Source organism: Panicum hallii, chromosome 1 (genome assembly GCF_002211085.1).
Source record: "Panicum hallii strain FIL2 chromosome 1, PHallii_v3.1, whole genome shotgun sequence".
NCBI classification, from domain to species: Eukaryota; Viridiplantae; Streptophyta; class Magnoliopsida; order Poales; family Poaceae; genus Panicum; species Panicum hallii.
In genome coordinates, this window is record NC_038042.1 from 52,088,275 (window position 1) to 52,103,229 (window position 14,955).

General features: G+C 48.8%; 2 protein-coding genes across 8 annotated transcripts; both read right to left on the reverse strand.

The window, feature by feature from the left end:
• Window positions 1–1,875: 1,875 nt before the first annotated feature.
• Window positions 1,876–5,447, reverse strand: LOC112877981. 5 transcript variants are annotated; one of them, XR_003225668.1, is made up of 2 exons: window positions 2,618–2,755; window positions 1,876–2,381 (listed from the first exon to the last, which is right to left on the reverse strand). XR_003225668.1 is itself a non-coding variant. In XM_025942393.1 (2 exons), the coding sequence occupies exons 1-2, from the start codon at window positions 5,284–5,286 to the stop codon at window positions 2,341–2,343; spliced, it is 354 nt and encodes a 117-aa protein (XP_025798178.1). In that variant the 5' UTR covers window positions 5,287–5,447; the 3' UTR covers window positions 1,876–2,340. The 5 variants fall into 5 exon arrangements, 4 of the variants coding, with proteins under 4 accessions (XP_025798178.1, XP_025798405.1, XP_025798255.1 ...); XM_025942393.1 differs by lacking the exon at window positions 2,618–2,755 and adding an exon at window positions 4,974–5,447; XM_025942620.1 differs by lacking the exon at window positions 2,618–2,755 and adding an exon at window positions 4,928–5,447.
• A 2,349-nt stretch (window positions 5,448–7,796) lies between these two features.
• Window positions 7,797–11,756, reverse strand: LOC112876349 (cytochrome P450 87A3-like). 3 transcript variants are annotated; one of them, XM_025940446.1, is made up of 9 exons: window positions 11,575–11,756; window positions 11,135–11,459; window positions 10,901–11,050; window positions 10,407–10,658; window positions 10,159–10,248; window positions 9,739–9,817; window positions 9,541–9,647; window positions 8,318–8,448; window positions 7,797–8,230 (listed from the first exon to the last, which is right to left on the reverse strand). In XM_025940446.1, exons 1-9 carry the CDS (start codon window positions 11,739–11,741, stop codon window positions 8,101–8,103), a joined length of 1,431 nt encoding a protein of 476 aa, XP_025796231.1. In that variant the 5' UTR covers window positions 11,742–11,756; the 3' UTR covers window positions 7,797–8,100. The 3 variants fall into 3 exon arrangements, with proteins under 3 accessions (XP_025796231.1, XP_025796238.1, XP_025796246.1); XM_025940453.1 differs by having other exon boundaries at window positions 8,318–8,451; window positions 11,575–11,741; XM_025940461.1 differs by having other exon boundaries at window positions 8,318–8,451; window positions 9,541–9,662; window positions 11,575–11,741.
• Window positions 11,757–14,955: the final 3,199 nt, after the last annotated feature.

The window sequence follows — 14,955 nt, forward strand, 5'->3', positions numbered from 1 at the left end:
ACATGGTTTCAGTAGGTCCAAGAGACTCAGGTGCACAGCCTGAAAACCTCCAACTCCGAATGCAGCAGGGGCCCCATGCAATGCAAGCAAAGCTTTGTTCCACCAAGTGACTGTCCGCAGATCCCATCTCAAGTCAAGGGCCCTGAATGGATGCGTAACTCCGGGCCGGCCATCCTCTCCGCCCAAAGGCCAAAACCAAATCCAATCCGGTAGGTTAGATCCAAGAACAGAGAGGACCCTATTTCAGCAGTGGCTGCTCTTAGCACACACAAACAGCACAGTCAAGGCATCAGCCATGCAATAATCCCTGTTTGAAACAGGAACATCTCACATTATTTGCATACAAACACGCACCGGCTAGTGGTTACAGCACATCAGGAGTACGGACAAAGCTGTTAGCATCTTCATGTGCTGGGACGATCTATCTATCTAGGTTTTTGGGGGTTGGTTGGGTGGAGGACCATCGTCTCCTGTTTGACTTAGGGCAGATGATTGAGATGTGGACAGGTCGGGGGAGACGACTTTACAGTCGCTGGGGGTGCTCAACAAGTCGCGCGTGTGGTGGTCATCCTCCGTTGAAATGCTAACAGCCGCAGCCTAACAGAAAGTCAAGGAGCCCAGTTGCTGGGCGTTCAAGGACGATGGCAAGGGGACACCAGACCAGACATGGCATATGCGATGGGCCGGCGCATATGAGCTCGAATGGAGAGACCCACTACCTACAGGCTAGCAGGCTGCCGCACCTGTCTGAATGATTGCGAGTTTGAGCGGTGGGATGATTCAGAGTTTCAGAGCATGTGTCCTACCTGATAATTACCCATCTACCCCCAGCTTGATCTCGTTTCCACAGTCCAGGCAAGTTCAGGCCAACTGTTTGAGAAGATAAGAGTACTGCACTCCTTCACTTACCCCATCTTGTAGGCAAGGGTAATTTGTTAGGAAGACCGGTCTGTGCATAAGCGATGTTCGCCTGTTCCGCACGTGGGCGCCAAGAAGGTCTAGACTCTAGACGCTGCTGGCAACAAAAGAAGGCTGGCGTGTATATATCTTGGCCCAGAACCACTTCTGAATCCAATTTCAGCCCAGATCCGGGTAACGATCAAATGGAAGTAGATAGAGCCCGTGAACACCTGGGCCAAACTTTTAGCCCATGACCAGGGAGCAAAGAGCCCATGATCACCATGAGGTCGAAGAGCGAAGAGCCCGTGAAGTACTGTGAGTCGGTTTCCTTTCAGTGTCACACCGCGGCGATTAGCCATTGCACGTCCCGAGGGAGAAACAGGGCTTGGTTGGCTACCAAAATATTAGCATGCTAAAATATAGGCATGCTAAATTATAGGTATGCTAATATTTTTTACCAAAACCTTGGCAACTTTAGAGTAGGCGGACTATTTTTTGAATTCCAACCAAATGAGTGCCAAAATTTTAGTCTTACCCACATTTTGACTGGGCATATTTTGGTACTCAAGCAATCAGGCTCATAAATCGAGGCTGCTGGGGCAATGACCCAGCACGCAGCTAGTGGCCTGGTGAAGTAACAGAATTTAGGTTAGCAATTTCGCTTCCACTCTGTTTGATATCTTCAAGAAACATTTTTTTTTCCGAAACGAACGAACATGTATCCCGAAGATACATAGCTCGGAATTGCGCCAAATGTGCTCTTGTTCCTGCAGTCATTGAACACTGTGTGAAGGTTCAGACAAGGACACCGAGATATGATCCTGTGGTTATTACGAAAAAGGCCCGATCAATTACATGCATGTGTAACTAAAGTGAACATTACGACACAAGTTTAGCTCAGCACTCAGCAAAGTCCCTCTGAGGCTCTGATCAGATGTAGTGTTGGGATTGTGCCCCACAAAATGTTGTGCTATGTTCAGGCAGCTAAAGTGAAATGAACTATTTAATTTCAGATAATCCATTCGGAAAACCCGGGCTAAATACCATTTGCTCAGTCACCAATTCACCACCAGCGAACTTTGCCGAGTGGAAAGGGGTTAAGCTGGGGATCATTGTCTGCAGCAGTGATGTGCAGCTAAAATACTTCCCGTGAAGAAGTTAAAAGTTAAAACTCACAAGATTGTGGACCAAGAACTTGTGGCAATCAATATTACTCCTCCTCTAAAATACAAGGTTTCCTATTATCTGGTTCATCTAATTTCAGGAGTCACCGTTGCCAGCCGTCTGCGAAACACAATTTGTGTTCTTGTTCAGCCTGCAAATCATCTGCTGGTGTGTGGTGAATAGCAAGATATTTTTCCTCCTATTTATACAACGCTTATTTTATATGCAATTCGCCTGTATGCTAAAGTCCAACGCCGATATCCTTTCAGTTCCTGTTCAGCATGCAAACATCTTCTGGTGCGACGATTCTCCAGAGCCTGGGCGAAGACAGAATCAAGTGAGACCAAGATGGAGAATCAAGTGCTGTCGAAATAAAATTATTCCGCGGAAGATTGTAACAACGTAGCATGCACAACATGCTCGTAACCGTGTTCTATGTGTATCATCGAACTAATCAAGTTAGGGTGGACGCGCACGCCGGCCAGGCTTCCTGGGCATTGCTTCCTTGCAGGCAAAGCGGCGAGCACCTAGTGCGCACCCACCAGCGACACACCTGGACACGAAATCAAACGAGCAGAGACGACGACGTTGGGTGTCGGACGTCCATGCCTCGCAAGCAGTCGGCGCCTCGTCGGGGTTGCGAGGTGATGAGGAGCGGCGGAGCCGGGCGGGCGGCGGCTCAAGCGCGGCGGGCGGGCAATCGCTGTGGAAGAGGAGAACAGAGCATGAGCCCGCCGACGCGATGGCGCTGTCGTGGGAGCATCTTCGGAGGAACTAGAGCCACAGTCCACGCACTTTGGGCGGGCGCATGATCCTGACGGAGCCAGGCGCAGGATACGCCGAGCGGCGGAGCGAGAGGAGGCCGGCGGGAGCGGCCTGGCCCGCTTCCGTGCCGTTGGCCGAAATATTTTCACAAAGCCTCCTAGATTGGATCGCGATTCATAACCGCGATCCGTATATTTTCGTTTAACCCCCTTTATTTTACGAATACACCCCTAAACCGGATCGCGATTCATAATCGCGATCCGAATATTTTCATTTAGACCCCTATTTATTTTTAAATAACCCTCCGATCGTGGTATGGTCTGCGTCCGCCCGTTCGCCGCCACAGCCGCCGTCCTCCACGGCGGGAACGCGAAGCCCCAGCTCGACCACGGGTGGCCAGCGAGAGCGCGAACGTGTCCCGGTGCCGCGGCGCCCGTTAGGCATCAGCGCGCCGCGGAGCGGAGGACGATTGTGCCGCCGCGGCGGAGCACGTCAAGCTTCTTCTCTCCCTGCGCTCGCGGACAGTCGCGCCGCCGCGTGCGGCCGCGCATGGTGACGAGCGCCTGACGCGCCTCTCCCTGCCTGGACTCGTCGCCGCCCTCGCCTGACAGCAGGCCGGTCGTCTCTCCCTGCGCGCGCGCGACGTCAATTGCGCCTGCCGCGGCCGCCTCCGGGGTTCCGTCTGGCGAGGCGAGTCTGCTGCTGAGCTCCGGCCTGAGCTCCGTTCCTTGCTTCTTGTTTGCTGTCCGTGGCCACGGGCGGTGGGTGCGCGAGCTCCACCAGGATGGTCGGCGAATTAGCCATGACTCATCAGCCGTCATCTCGTCTGTGACAGGATACACTATACTAAGCGTGTAACCTTTCGGTTCTTGGATAAGCTGGGGGGTTTAAATCCTCCAGTGACGAGGCATTTTTTTTGAACAAGCCGTTTGGCAAAGAGTAGCACTCTTTCATGAGAATTTTTTTCTGCAAACAAGAGTTAGGCATATCGCAAGGAAGCTTCAATTCAATTCCTTCTGACTTCGGCGAGCTGAGGACCGCGCGACAAAGGATGACCCTTCAGAACTCAAAAAGGTTCAAAACGAGGGTTGCCGCTGTCACCTATAAGTCAGTTGTTTTCTTATTACTCTCATGTACAGCGAGAAGTACTTGAACATGATAGCTTATATTAGCTGTCCTTATTGTCCAAGGGTAAGTACTTTAGTACATGCACTGCTGCGGTTGTTAGATCTCTGACCACCATCACATGATACAAAGAAGCTAATCGGTAATCAATAAACAGTTGGGCGATTCGTTAAGGTGATACAGTTCATCATCTCGAATTTGAATGGCGAATAGCTCTAAACTGCACAACGTTTTCTCAAAGAAATCCGAAAAGGACCGGAGATGATAAATGAACTAACACATCACCAACGCACCGACGGATGCATAGCAAAATATCCCCTCCATGCAAGAGAAGAGTGGACGACCTTACGTATTACGTTCGTAGAAAGGGACTACTTCTATTCTGAGTTTGACCATCTTGCTCAGGAGTTTCGTGAGAAACCTACAAATCAAGCAAACAGGAGATATGCCAATAGTTGAATTTAAATCGAGTGTAGAAGTAAAAATAAATGAGGCACCACATCTGTACCAAATTTGCTAAACCCATTTCTTTTGAGAAATATTTAGGCAAAAATCCTAAAATGAAATCGTAACGAACTGCTACCAACTAACAAGTCAAGTAAGTAGCTAGCTAGACAGTTAACATCGCACCGATTGCATGAACATCACTAGACACTAGTGCAGGTCGGAAACATTTTCCTGTTTCAGATAGACAGATCAGGGCATGCGGGCATTCCGGATCGAAGATGCGTAATGTGTCTGATACTCTGATGTCCACATGATGAACGCTATCCTGAATTCTTGATCACCGTTCAACTGGTTCCTCTCCCCCCATCCAAAAGGCGCGAGCACGACAAAAGCTAAGGGTCGCAGCAATTAGCATGCTCGTATCTCGCATCACTGTTGCCGCGATCATATATATGTTCATATACATCTGCCGTTGAACGCGCTACTTATGCACGGGAACAAGTGACTGGACGCGTACATTTTTCACCTTGCGGTACGAAAGGCAAGCGCGAGCGCCGGGGGGCTTCACCAACCTGCTGCGGCCGGATCCACGGGCCGGCGCGCGTCGCTGGCCGCGCGCCGCCGGGCCGCCGGCCCCGACCGGTTGGACTCCACGGCGCTGTCGGGCAGGGGCCGGTCGAGCGGGAGCGGGGCGGCCGGGACCTGCTGGCCACCGCCCTCGGCCTGCGTCGCCGCTGGCCGGCGCCCCAGCCTGCGGGACGCCTGGCACACGTCGCTGCCGGCGAGCGCCTGCCTGACGAAGGAGAGCTCCATGCGGTCGAGGAACGCCGCGTGCCGCTCCTCCGTCCACCCCTCGCCGCGCGCCAGCGCCGCCAGGTCGTCCATCTGGTCCGGCGCGGAGGGTGGCGTGGATCGCGCGCGGGCGCAGCCTCGCCGCGCGTTCTTGGTCGCCGGCCGGTGGAGAATGCTGGGTGCCGGAAATATCTAGCGAGGAAGCTAGGCTAGCTGGGCGAGCTGGTTGGCTAGCTTTTATATGACGCCGTCGCCGTGTAACCAAACCGCGACCCTGTTACCGAGTGCTGCCATTAACTGACGTGCCAGAGTGGCATGATCATATAACTGGGACGGGAACGTGAATATAGATATCCGAAATATCTAATATCCGTATCCGTTTAAATATTAATATAATATTTATATCCATATTCGAATTTAATATGGCAGTAAAGTGGATACATCCGAATCCGATTTTTATTATTTTTCTCTATTCAATTCCACATCCGTATTCGATAATATCCGACACTATCCGTATCCGTTTTCGGTAGAATTATTTAAAAAATCATATTTATTTTTCATAACTAATGTTATTAATTTTTATAATAAAATTATAAGAAGATTAAATTTACTTATAAATATTCATGTTTTATCTATTTATGGGTGAAATTACTTTATAATTTTTATTATATATTAATGAAAAATATTTATATATTTATTAAAATATATTTTTATTTCTTGTTTTATTTTTTACATATTTATTTATTAAAATATTATTGATAAATAAGCTATTTTTTACGAGATATCTTTGTTATATTATCATACTTTAGTTTGTATATTCTAAAACTATTTATAAAAAGAATAGCTAAATGTTATTCTATATATTGAGTAAATATTCGAATTCGAATCCGGATCTGAGATATCCATTTTACATTCGTATTTTAAAATATTCGAATTCATATCCGTATTCAAGTTAAAATATGGTAAAAAATACTATCCGAATCCAATTTCATACCTATCTGTTCTGCTTTCATCCTTCGCACTGGCGGGTCACGGAGAGGGAGCACGACGGCGCACGGCGGCCCAAAGTGTTTAGCAGAGATATTTTTTGTTGTTACGAAAGTGCGTGATTGGCCGTGTAGGTCGTCCCGATCCCCCCGGATCAAAAGCGCCGCGCTTTCTCCAGGGGCCGAGAGAAATATCTGGGCGGCGGGCCACTCCAGCGAGGAGGACGGATTCGATCATCGGCGGCGCGCCGTGCGGCCCATGCTGCGCCTGTGCCCAGTCGCATTCCGTTCTTTCGGCTGACGGCCGCCGAGGAGGCGCCCGGCTCGGGCGGGCCATTCCGTCTCTTCACGTGCCGTGCGCTTGGCTGGAAGGAAGGGAAGCTGTATGAGTATGGGCAGCAAAATATCTAGCACTGTTCGGCAGCTGAAAGCGTTTGGTTTGGATAACTGCTGCTTAGGAAATGCCTGGTTTTCTTTCTTTCTTTCTTGCGGGTGGCTTACGCCTGAATTTCAAACGCTACAGAACGGATATCGTCACGAGGGCGACCATTGGACCCGAGTACAAGTCAATGCCGAGCACTGGATAAGTTTTTTTTCTTTTTTTTCAAATGGAAAAGTTTCGTACATACCGCTTGAGGTAGTAGTGACATTGTCATAGATTTGGAAGTCATGGCACGGGTCTCCTTTTACACTAGGCGTATTTTTGTGTGAAATATCAGTTCGGAACTGCAAGTCATTTTGGTTCTTATCATAAGAGCATCGTTTTTCTAATTTTGACGATGTTTTAGAGAAACGAAGACTGAACTGGGCTGTTGTTTTTCCTTTTCTGCTCGTGCTGCCCGAGTCGTCCGCGGTCGCCTCCTGGGCCGGCCGCTCCTCTTTGAGGCCCACTCCATGTGCATTTTAGTCCAGCCCACATCCTTGCATCGGGGTATATCCACAGTCCACCAGCAGCTAGGAGGGCTGAGCTCCAGCGGAGAGAGTAGGCCGCGGCGGCGCCGCTGTGCGCTGTGGCCGAGTCCGCGACGCACGCCGAGAGGGCGGAACAAGCGAGCTCCACGATGGCGGGCGCAGCGCCGGCCCGCACCGCCGGAACCCAAATCTACATCCGCGGTAACTTTAGGCTGGGAGTGGGACTCCGACGACGGGCGATGGGCATTAAGCTGTCCTTGACTCCATGCACGCGCATGGTGCAATGGAGCCGGCGGCGCCGGTGCGGTAAGGAAACTACATGGATTTTCGGTCACCCTAGGTGAAAACTGACTGATCCTGGGATTTCTTTTTCAGTTCCGAGAAAGGTCTAGAAAATATATGGATTCAGACCTCAAATTGGACAGTGTCTCCCGGCTCTGATGAGTTCGAAACCCTTGAAAACTTATTAGGTTAGCATTACATATATTTGTGATATGATCCTTTTCTCATGCATAATTCCCTTTTGTGATGGATTGATTGGATTACAAGATATGTATCAGTCGCTACGCATATACAGTGCCCCCCCCCCCAAAAAAAAATTGGCTCAAACTTGAGACAAACCAAGCAATTCAAGTGTATCATGACTGTTGAAACAATGCATGCATGATGCATCCATGCCAAAACAATGAAACATCATGGCGGCTACATAGGCAAGCGCTAAGCGCTTGTAAATGACAGATGAACACTAGATGACACACCATATGGGTAGACCGTATAGACCACAAACCACACGGGAACAAAGAGAGAACCCAAAGTACAAACACCTCTTTGTTTGGATCCAGAGGCCTAAGTATATACTTTGGTCTCAAGACTATATACTACACTAACAAGGAGGTCTCTACAATGACCTCAAGTATGTATGTATAATACTACTTCATCACCTAACTATGCCATCTTTTCACTTATTTCCTGTATATGTTGGCTGGAAGCAACCACGTCGACCAGTCAGTCAGACAGAACACGCTGTATTCAGGACAGAAGAAGGCGCCATCTCTTTAGGGAAGAGCTGAACATGAAATCCATCAGGGAAACTGAGGCCCGGGGTACGGACTATGTTCCCTCCTTTGATAGTCCTCCAACTGCAATGAGCAAATTTATCTTTAAACATGAATTCCACCTTTTTCAGAAGAATCCAAAACAATGTTTTTGTATTCACGTACTGGTACCTGTATTTTGTAACCAAGCGGTGGATGAAGGTCGCCATCAAGACCTTGCTGAGATCGGTGCCCACGCAGAACCGGAGACCCCCACCGAAGGCCATGAACTGCTTCGTCCCACCGGTGATTTCCACCTTGTCCTGCTCAAGTTATACATACCCACAAGAATTGTTCAGACTTTAGAGAAACTGGTGAATCAAAAACTGAACAACACTCTATTTTCATGCCCATGCATTTATCCTAGGAGTTAGGAATGCATGCATGGAGGCTTCTGTGTACGAGAATATCTTATTCCAAGTTGCTGCAGTTTATTTGCTTGACGAGAAAAATGTCTCAATTGTTATTGCTCTAAAATTGCCTCCTTTCTTTATAGCTACGTGTCTCGTTTTAACGGAACAGGGCGCATCAAGTAACGTTTGACTATATGCTGTCCCATAAGCTGACTTGACCATCCCAATGTGTAGACGTAACAGGCTGCAATCTACAAACAAAGAACTGAGCTTGTTACTGCAGTTCCAGGTTCATCCCCTCGCTACACAGGCAAGACAGTATTATTTACTCCTGTGTTATGTCCCCTTGACATTTCTTTTCCTGCTTATTATCACTGGGAGTATGTGACATAACATATGGTTCCGTTGCTGCGTTGAGGAACTGTCAGGCTAGAACCCTAAAAAGTAGACATGCTAGGGCAAGTGGTCAGAATCCCATGCAGTTTGTTGCAAAATATGCTAACATTTGTACTCCTCCAAGGTGATTGGTGCAGTGTTTGCCGATATATATATGCAGGCTAGTTCGTCAGTGTAGGATTTTCGGCTATACCATGCATGCATGCATGCATGTGTTTATACTTTTTCTGGGATCTTCTTATCCTTCCAAAAGTAAGCTGCAACATGAAAAGAACTCCAGAATTCAGGCATATCATGCACCGATTGCAATCTTCTTCATCAGGTTTATTACTTATTAATCGATCCCGACTTATACTAATAGCAGGTTAGTTTGCTAAAATGCTGATACAACTTAAATAAAATGTGGCAGCAGCCTTTTTGACTTCTGGTAGATTTATGCATGGTTCGATGGGCATGGGCAGTACTGTCAAATTACAAAATCCTAAAGTCTGAAACTAAAAGTGTTATTGGGACTATTTAGTTCAATTTTCAGTAGCACAGGAGATATATGGATAGACTTCTATTTCAGTTTCAGTTTTGCATAAAGAGAAAATAAAGGGCACAAACCTGCCACCTCCATGGATCAAACGCCAATGGATCTTCGTAGATTTCGGGGTTTAAGTGCACTGCTGGAGGACACACCATCACTCCCCAGCCTGCCGGTATGGTGTAGCCTGCATCCATGTTTTCTAAGTTTTCCCAAAAATAAAAAATATTCTCTGTTCAACAATATCATGGTATTTATTATTCTGTAAATATAAGTACCTTTGAACTCAATGTCTTGCAAGGCCTTCCGAAAAATCCCCGGCACAATGTTTGCCAATCGTACTATCTCCAATATAACCTTCATGAACACCAAAAGAAAACCGGGCGCTGTCAGTTTAATTAAGAATTGCATTTCCGGATACTCAAATCCATTTTGCTTCTATTTGTTCACTTGCACTTGTTTGTCCCAGAGTTGTTACTATAGCTACTTAATTATTAAGCTAACTACAATATCTTCTTCCTCGTTGTAGACCGTGCATTTGGTTTCAGAGGCACAAAACACTGACCGTGCACTTGCACAATCGGATTTTTCTGTCAAAGCTACATACAACCCATTCGTCGCGCAAGATTTCTCAAGGGTTCAAGTTGCACTCAGCAATCCGTGCAGTATCTTAGCTAGCTAGACCTGGTTAGGCTCACCTGAGATGTGAAGGTCATGGACTTGTAATCGGCCCACGTGAGTCCCGCATCCCTGTCCTTCCTGTTCCTGACAATCGCCTCATGCTCCTCCTGTCCACACAGCACAGAATCATCTCCGGTCAATTGTTTCCGGCACAAGCCAGACCTTGTTGCCTGCTTCGTCAGGCACACACCACGTACGTCGAGGGCAGTAAACAATAATTATTGCCACATCTTGCTGGTCGATGCAGTTTTTGTGCAGGACTAACCGTGAGCGCCTGGAGCACGCTGGGGTTCTCGGCCAGGAGCTTGACGCCCAGCGTGAGCGCCAGCGCCGTCGTCTCGAAGCTGGCGAAGAGGAGCACGAACATGAGGTCGAGCGCGATGGCCTCCGTCATGACGGGCTTGTCCCTCCTCTGCTCCTCGATCAGGACGTCGAAGAAGTCCTCGCTCTGCCTCCCAGCGTCCGCCATCCGCTCCCGCATCATCTTCCTGAGCACCTTCATAGCGTTCTTCCTCCCCTATCAAAGACATGAAATTTAATTAGGATCAGTTAATAAGTGCAGCGCTAGCAGCATGCAGCTTGGGGTCCGTAAGAAGAAGCTTAGAGGAGCAGGTTCCTCTAGAATCATTTGACCGCGTGCATGTGAGTGATGAAGGGTGGTTCGTTTGACTTTACATTTGCATGTGTGTTTCCCTGTCTTGCTCCCTACGCTGCTCAAGTTGCATCGCATGCATGTGCAGTTCTCTGCAGCGTATTTACCTGCATGCACTCATGGTAGGCTGTGCCGGGAATGTCCACCGGGAAGGAGATGAGGCCGCGGATGAAGGCCACGAAGTTCTTCCTCAGATTCTCGGACGACTTTGACGGCTCGTAGCTGATCAGCTTCTTCGCGGTAAGATCGAATATCATCTGCAGGGAAATTAATTTCAATCTAACCTGATGGTGTTAAAAAAGATACAGTACGACGGTGTCATCATGTATGTATCTTCTTACGGTGGAGATGGCGTCCTTGAGCTCGACGCTGGGGTGGCTCGCCCAGGAGGCGAGGCTGGCGCGGCAGGCGCCGTCGGTGTCGGCAAGGAGCACGGCCCTGAGGTTCTCCTGGCCGTAGAGCCGGAGCACTAGGGTCTTGAGGTACTTGTACATGAAGCCGTGCAGGGAGCCGACGTTGTCGCGGCCGAAGATCTCGGTGAAGGTGTCCGGGTACCAGCTCTCGAACAGCTTCCCCTCCTGCTGGAACACGTAGTAGTTGAGGTCCGGGTCCGCCGACACCACCACCGACCGCCCGACGATGCTCGTCTTGAAGATGTTCCCGTACCTGATGCACAGCCAAATTATTCAGTATTCACCCATGCAGACAGTAAATCAGTATCAGTCTGCTTATTATCTGCTTTGTGTTGACACTTCACAGCATGTGATGACTGATTGAGTACCTGTTCAGTCTCTCCTTCACGAATGGGGAGACGTCACAGGTAGGGTTCGGCGCGAAGAACTGCAAGGTCTCGCCGAGGAGAGGGAGGCCGAGGGAGCCCGGAGGCAGCCGGCCGCTCGCTTTCGGATGGCTCCACCTGTACGCCCACATGATGAAAGCCATCACCATGGCGAAGGTCACCGCCCATACTGCCACGCAGACAAGTGATTCCATGGCTGCCGAGATAAGGTAGCAAGGAAAGAGAAGGTCTGGCGGCTCTTGCTGTTGCTGCGTTCCTGCCTAATGGCGGTGCAGGCTGCAGACTGCAGAGAGGCAAGAGAAGCTAGTGCAAGATATGGTTGCAGACCGAAAGCTGCGTGCTTGTTATAGCAGGAGGTTGCTTCGCTTTATATAAAGGAATGCGAAGGCTTCCGGATGCTGAGAGAGACAACATAAAAAAAAAGAGCAATCGGAGGGAATTGTTGCCGCAGAATCGCTGCGAGTGTTTTTCTTTTGGACGCAAAGAATCCACCGAGAAGCTCGCATCGGGTTGTTCTGCTCTGAAGAGTGAGGTACATGCCACAGGAAATAGGCTGTTGTGTTGCAAGCTTTTTCAGCGTGGTTCGCCTGTTTATCGCTGGCCGGCCTGGCTCCGTGTGTTGTTTAGCGTTAAGACATGTACAGCGATGGCCTGCCGGCTGTTCTCCAGACCAGGGATTATTCCCTTCCTCTCTCCCAGTTTGATTATGCCATCAGAAGAAACTAAGCTACTTTTGGCTGTACTAGCTAGTACTCATATAGTCATATGCACGGGCATTCGCCCAGTTTTCAGACAACAGACATGAATCAGTTTGACAAATAAAAGTGCCAGAATTTGTAAAATGCAGAAGTACCTCTAGGTCTATGCCCCAAACTGACCAATTTCTGAAGAATTTTAGTGCTGCCACTGATACCAAATATAACTCCATTTATAATTCTATTTAGTCAAACCTTCTATAGCCATCAATACTTAAGAATACACATCGATCGATAACAGGAAAAATGATGCTATTAGATTTATAATAAGAAGAAATTCATAAAAAATATACTATATTTTTTTAGCTTAAGCGTTACACAAAAGACTATGCCAATGCCACAATAGGTTTTGGGACCCATAATAATTGCAACTATTTTCTAGGAAAACCGCACTCTTTTATTTGGAGACTAGAATTGGTGCGCCTACTTAAAACTCCAGGATAACCACTGTTGAGTACGGTGCAGGCTTCTGAATTCAGATGGATACAGTTATCAGTCTACGACAGAACAGGGAAGCTGTGCAATGAAAGAATTGAATATCCACCGTCACCCAATAACTGTAAAGTACTAATGCTGAGTTCAAGTTTGTATGCAGTTTGTAGTTTAGTCCTGTTCTGTGCTTAACCAGGTCGCTTTCGGTCGCTTTTGATCGAGTAGGCCGTCGCCATCGCAGGTGCGGTAGACCCCAGCCGTCCAGCCCCCAGCTTAGCTAGCAGCACGCGTCGTTCCCTGTCCCCGGACCATATCATCTCTGCACTCTGCTCCTGCAAGCTTGACTCCAGCACAGCACGGAGCGTCCTGCCCCGCGGCCAAGGGATCGGAGATTAGACGAAGCGGATTAGATCGGCCGGCCGGGATCGACGAATCTTCCGCGAACGTAAGCAGGGATCACGCATCATCACGCGTGAACTCTCGCGCGCGCTCGCCACGCCGGAGCCCGATCCGGACACAACACCGGGGGGCATACGTGCTCGCACGCGCGTCCGGCCACCTGTATGGTAGGCTACCGCTGGTGCGGGCTGCTCCTGCCGCCGTCTTGTCCGCATGCCTGTCTCGTCGGTGTCGCGGTCACCGCGCGTGCGTGCGCCGGGATGTTCATGCATCTCGCAGCAATGATCGAGCCATCATGCGCACACGTGTTGGTTGTTATCATCTATCCCAGGATGAGGCGACATTGATTGCGTGCGTCGTCGCACCGTCGTCCCGGAGGGAGGTTCACGGCGACGACCGGAGGTATGAAACCGCGGCCGCCGGAGCGGTTTGATCTCACGCGAACGAAGGCGCTGGTAAGGTGCCGCCACGTAGGCGCGCGTGACGACGTGAGCTTTTTGGCAGGTCATCATTCGATTTGAAAGGGTTGATCGGCCAGTACTAAGATTCAGATTAGAAAGTGATGGTGGATGGACCGGTCCAGCCTGCCGCCGACCGACGGTGGATTAAGATCCAAATCATGGAGATGGGGACGACGACCGGCGATGCCGACGGCCGGGAGACCGCGAGCCGAACCACGCCGGCATTATCCGTCTCAGTGAAAGGCACCGCCGCTGGTAAAAGGAAGCCCTGAACCTGCTCACCCTGCAAGGACGCAACGACTGACGAGTCGTCGGCCATGGCGACGTTACAACTGACAGTGTGCTCTGCGTCCATGATCGCCGTTCTTAAAACGCATCACTGTTCGCGTGGAGATTTTAATTTGTTTGCGCCGGCCGAGGAGTTTAAACCACGGGCAGTGGATTCGCAAAGATACGCTTTTGGCCGATCGGATCAGAAGGCATCCGGTAGAGTCTGCTCCCCAACCACCGTGTGTGATCGCAACGAAATGGAGGGAAGAGCTCAGATGACGGCAGAGGATTCACGCTAGTACAACAAAGTGATCTATAGTAGTAGTAGAAGAATTCCGCCACCGGATTTTGATGCCTCGGTTGCACGACTGTCAGATTAGATTGCATCCACACCGGTGAATCACAATATAGGTCTCCGGTCCGATCCGGGTCTTTTGAAAAAAAAAAAGAATCACAGTGGGTCTGCCTAGCTTCTTAACGAGATCTCCATGATGGCTGTTGCGATATGGCTAGCAAGCTTTTTTTTTTTTCCTCGATTACAACGCACAACGCACACGCGTATGCAAACACTACCCTATGAGCATCTTCGAAGTCTGAGCTAGCAAATTTTTAATATTGACGAAATCACCACAGACGCCTCGCTATCGATGAGAATATCGCATACCACTGAAATCACAACATCGTTAAATCTAAAAAAATTACTTCCATAGAGCTTGTAACAACTAACAACGACACATGGTGTGCAACCTCTTTCGCATGGAAATGAGTATTCTTTATGACAAGGATGATGCTCGTACACGCGCTGCCACAAATAGATTTAAACTTAGTAGATAGAATCGTTTAGGATTTTATTTTCCTTTTGTAATAGAATTTCAGTTGAAGAATATCCTTATGAGTTCAAAGAAAAAAAGATCCAAGGAAAACCTTGGACATAGTAGATCAGGATACAACTGACAAGAACAAAATATCTAAACCTCGAGAAACAGGATTTAAAAGCTTCAAATAAACCAACAATAAAACATAGAGAAGAAAGGGCTCCAAAGAAA

Excerpts from the sequence above, each read along its gene's own strand:
- LOC112877981 (XM_025942393.1), bottom strand. The coding sequence starts at position 5,286 with ATGGACGACCTGGCGGCGCTGGCGCGCGGCGAGGGGTGGACGGAGGAG. Across the intron at positions 2,382-4,973 it reads CGTGGATCCGGCCGCAGCAG|GCTCTGGAGAATCGTCGCAC; the intron begins GTTGGTGAAGCC and ends GTCTTCGCCCAG.
- LOC112876349 (XM_025940461.1), bottom strand. The coding sequence starts at position 11,741 with ATGGTGATGGCTTTCATCATGTGGGCGTACAGGTGGAGCCATCCGAAA. Across the intron at positions 9,818-10,158 it reads CCATGACCTTCACATCTCAG|GTTATATTGGAGATAGTACG; the intron begins GTGAGCCTAACC and ends GTGTTCATGAAG. Across the intron at positions 8,452-9,540 it reads TTGATCCATGGAGGTGGCAG|CAGGACAAGGTGGAAATCAC; the intron begins GTTTGTGCCCTT and ends GTATAACTTGAG.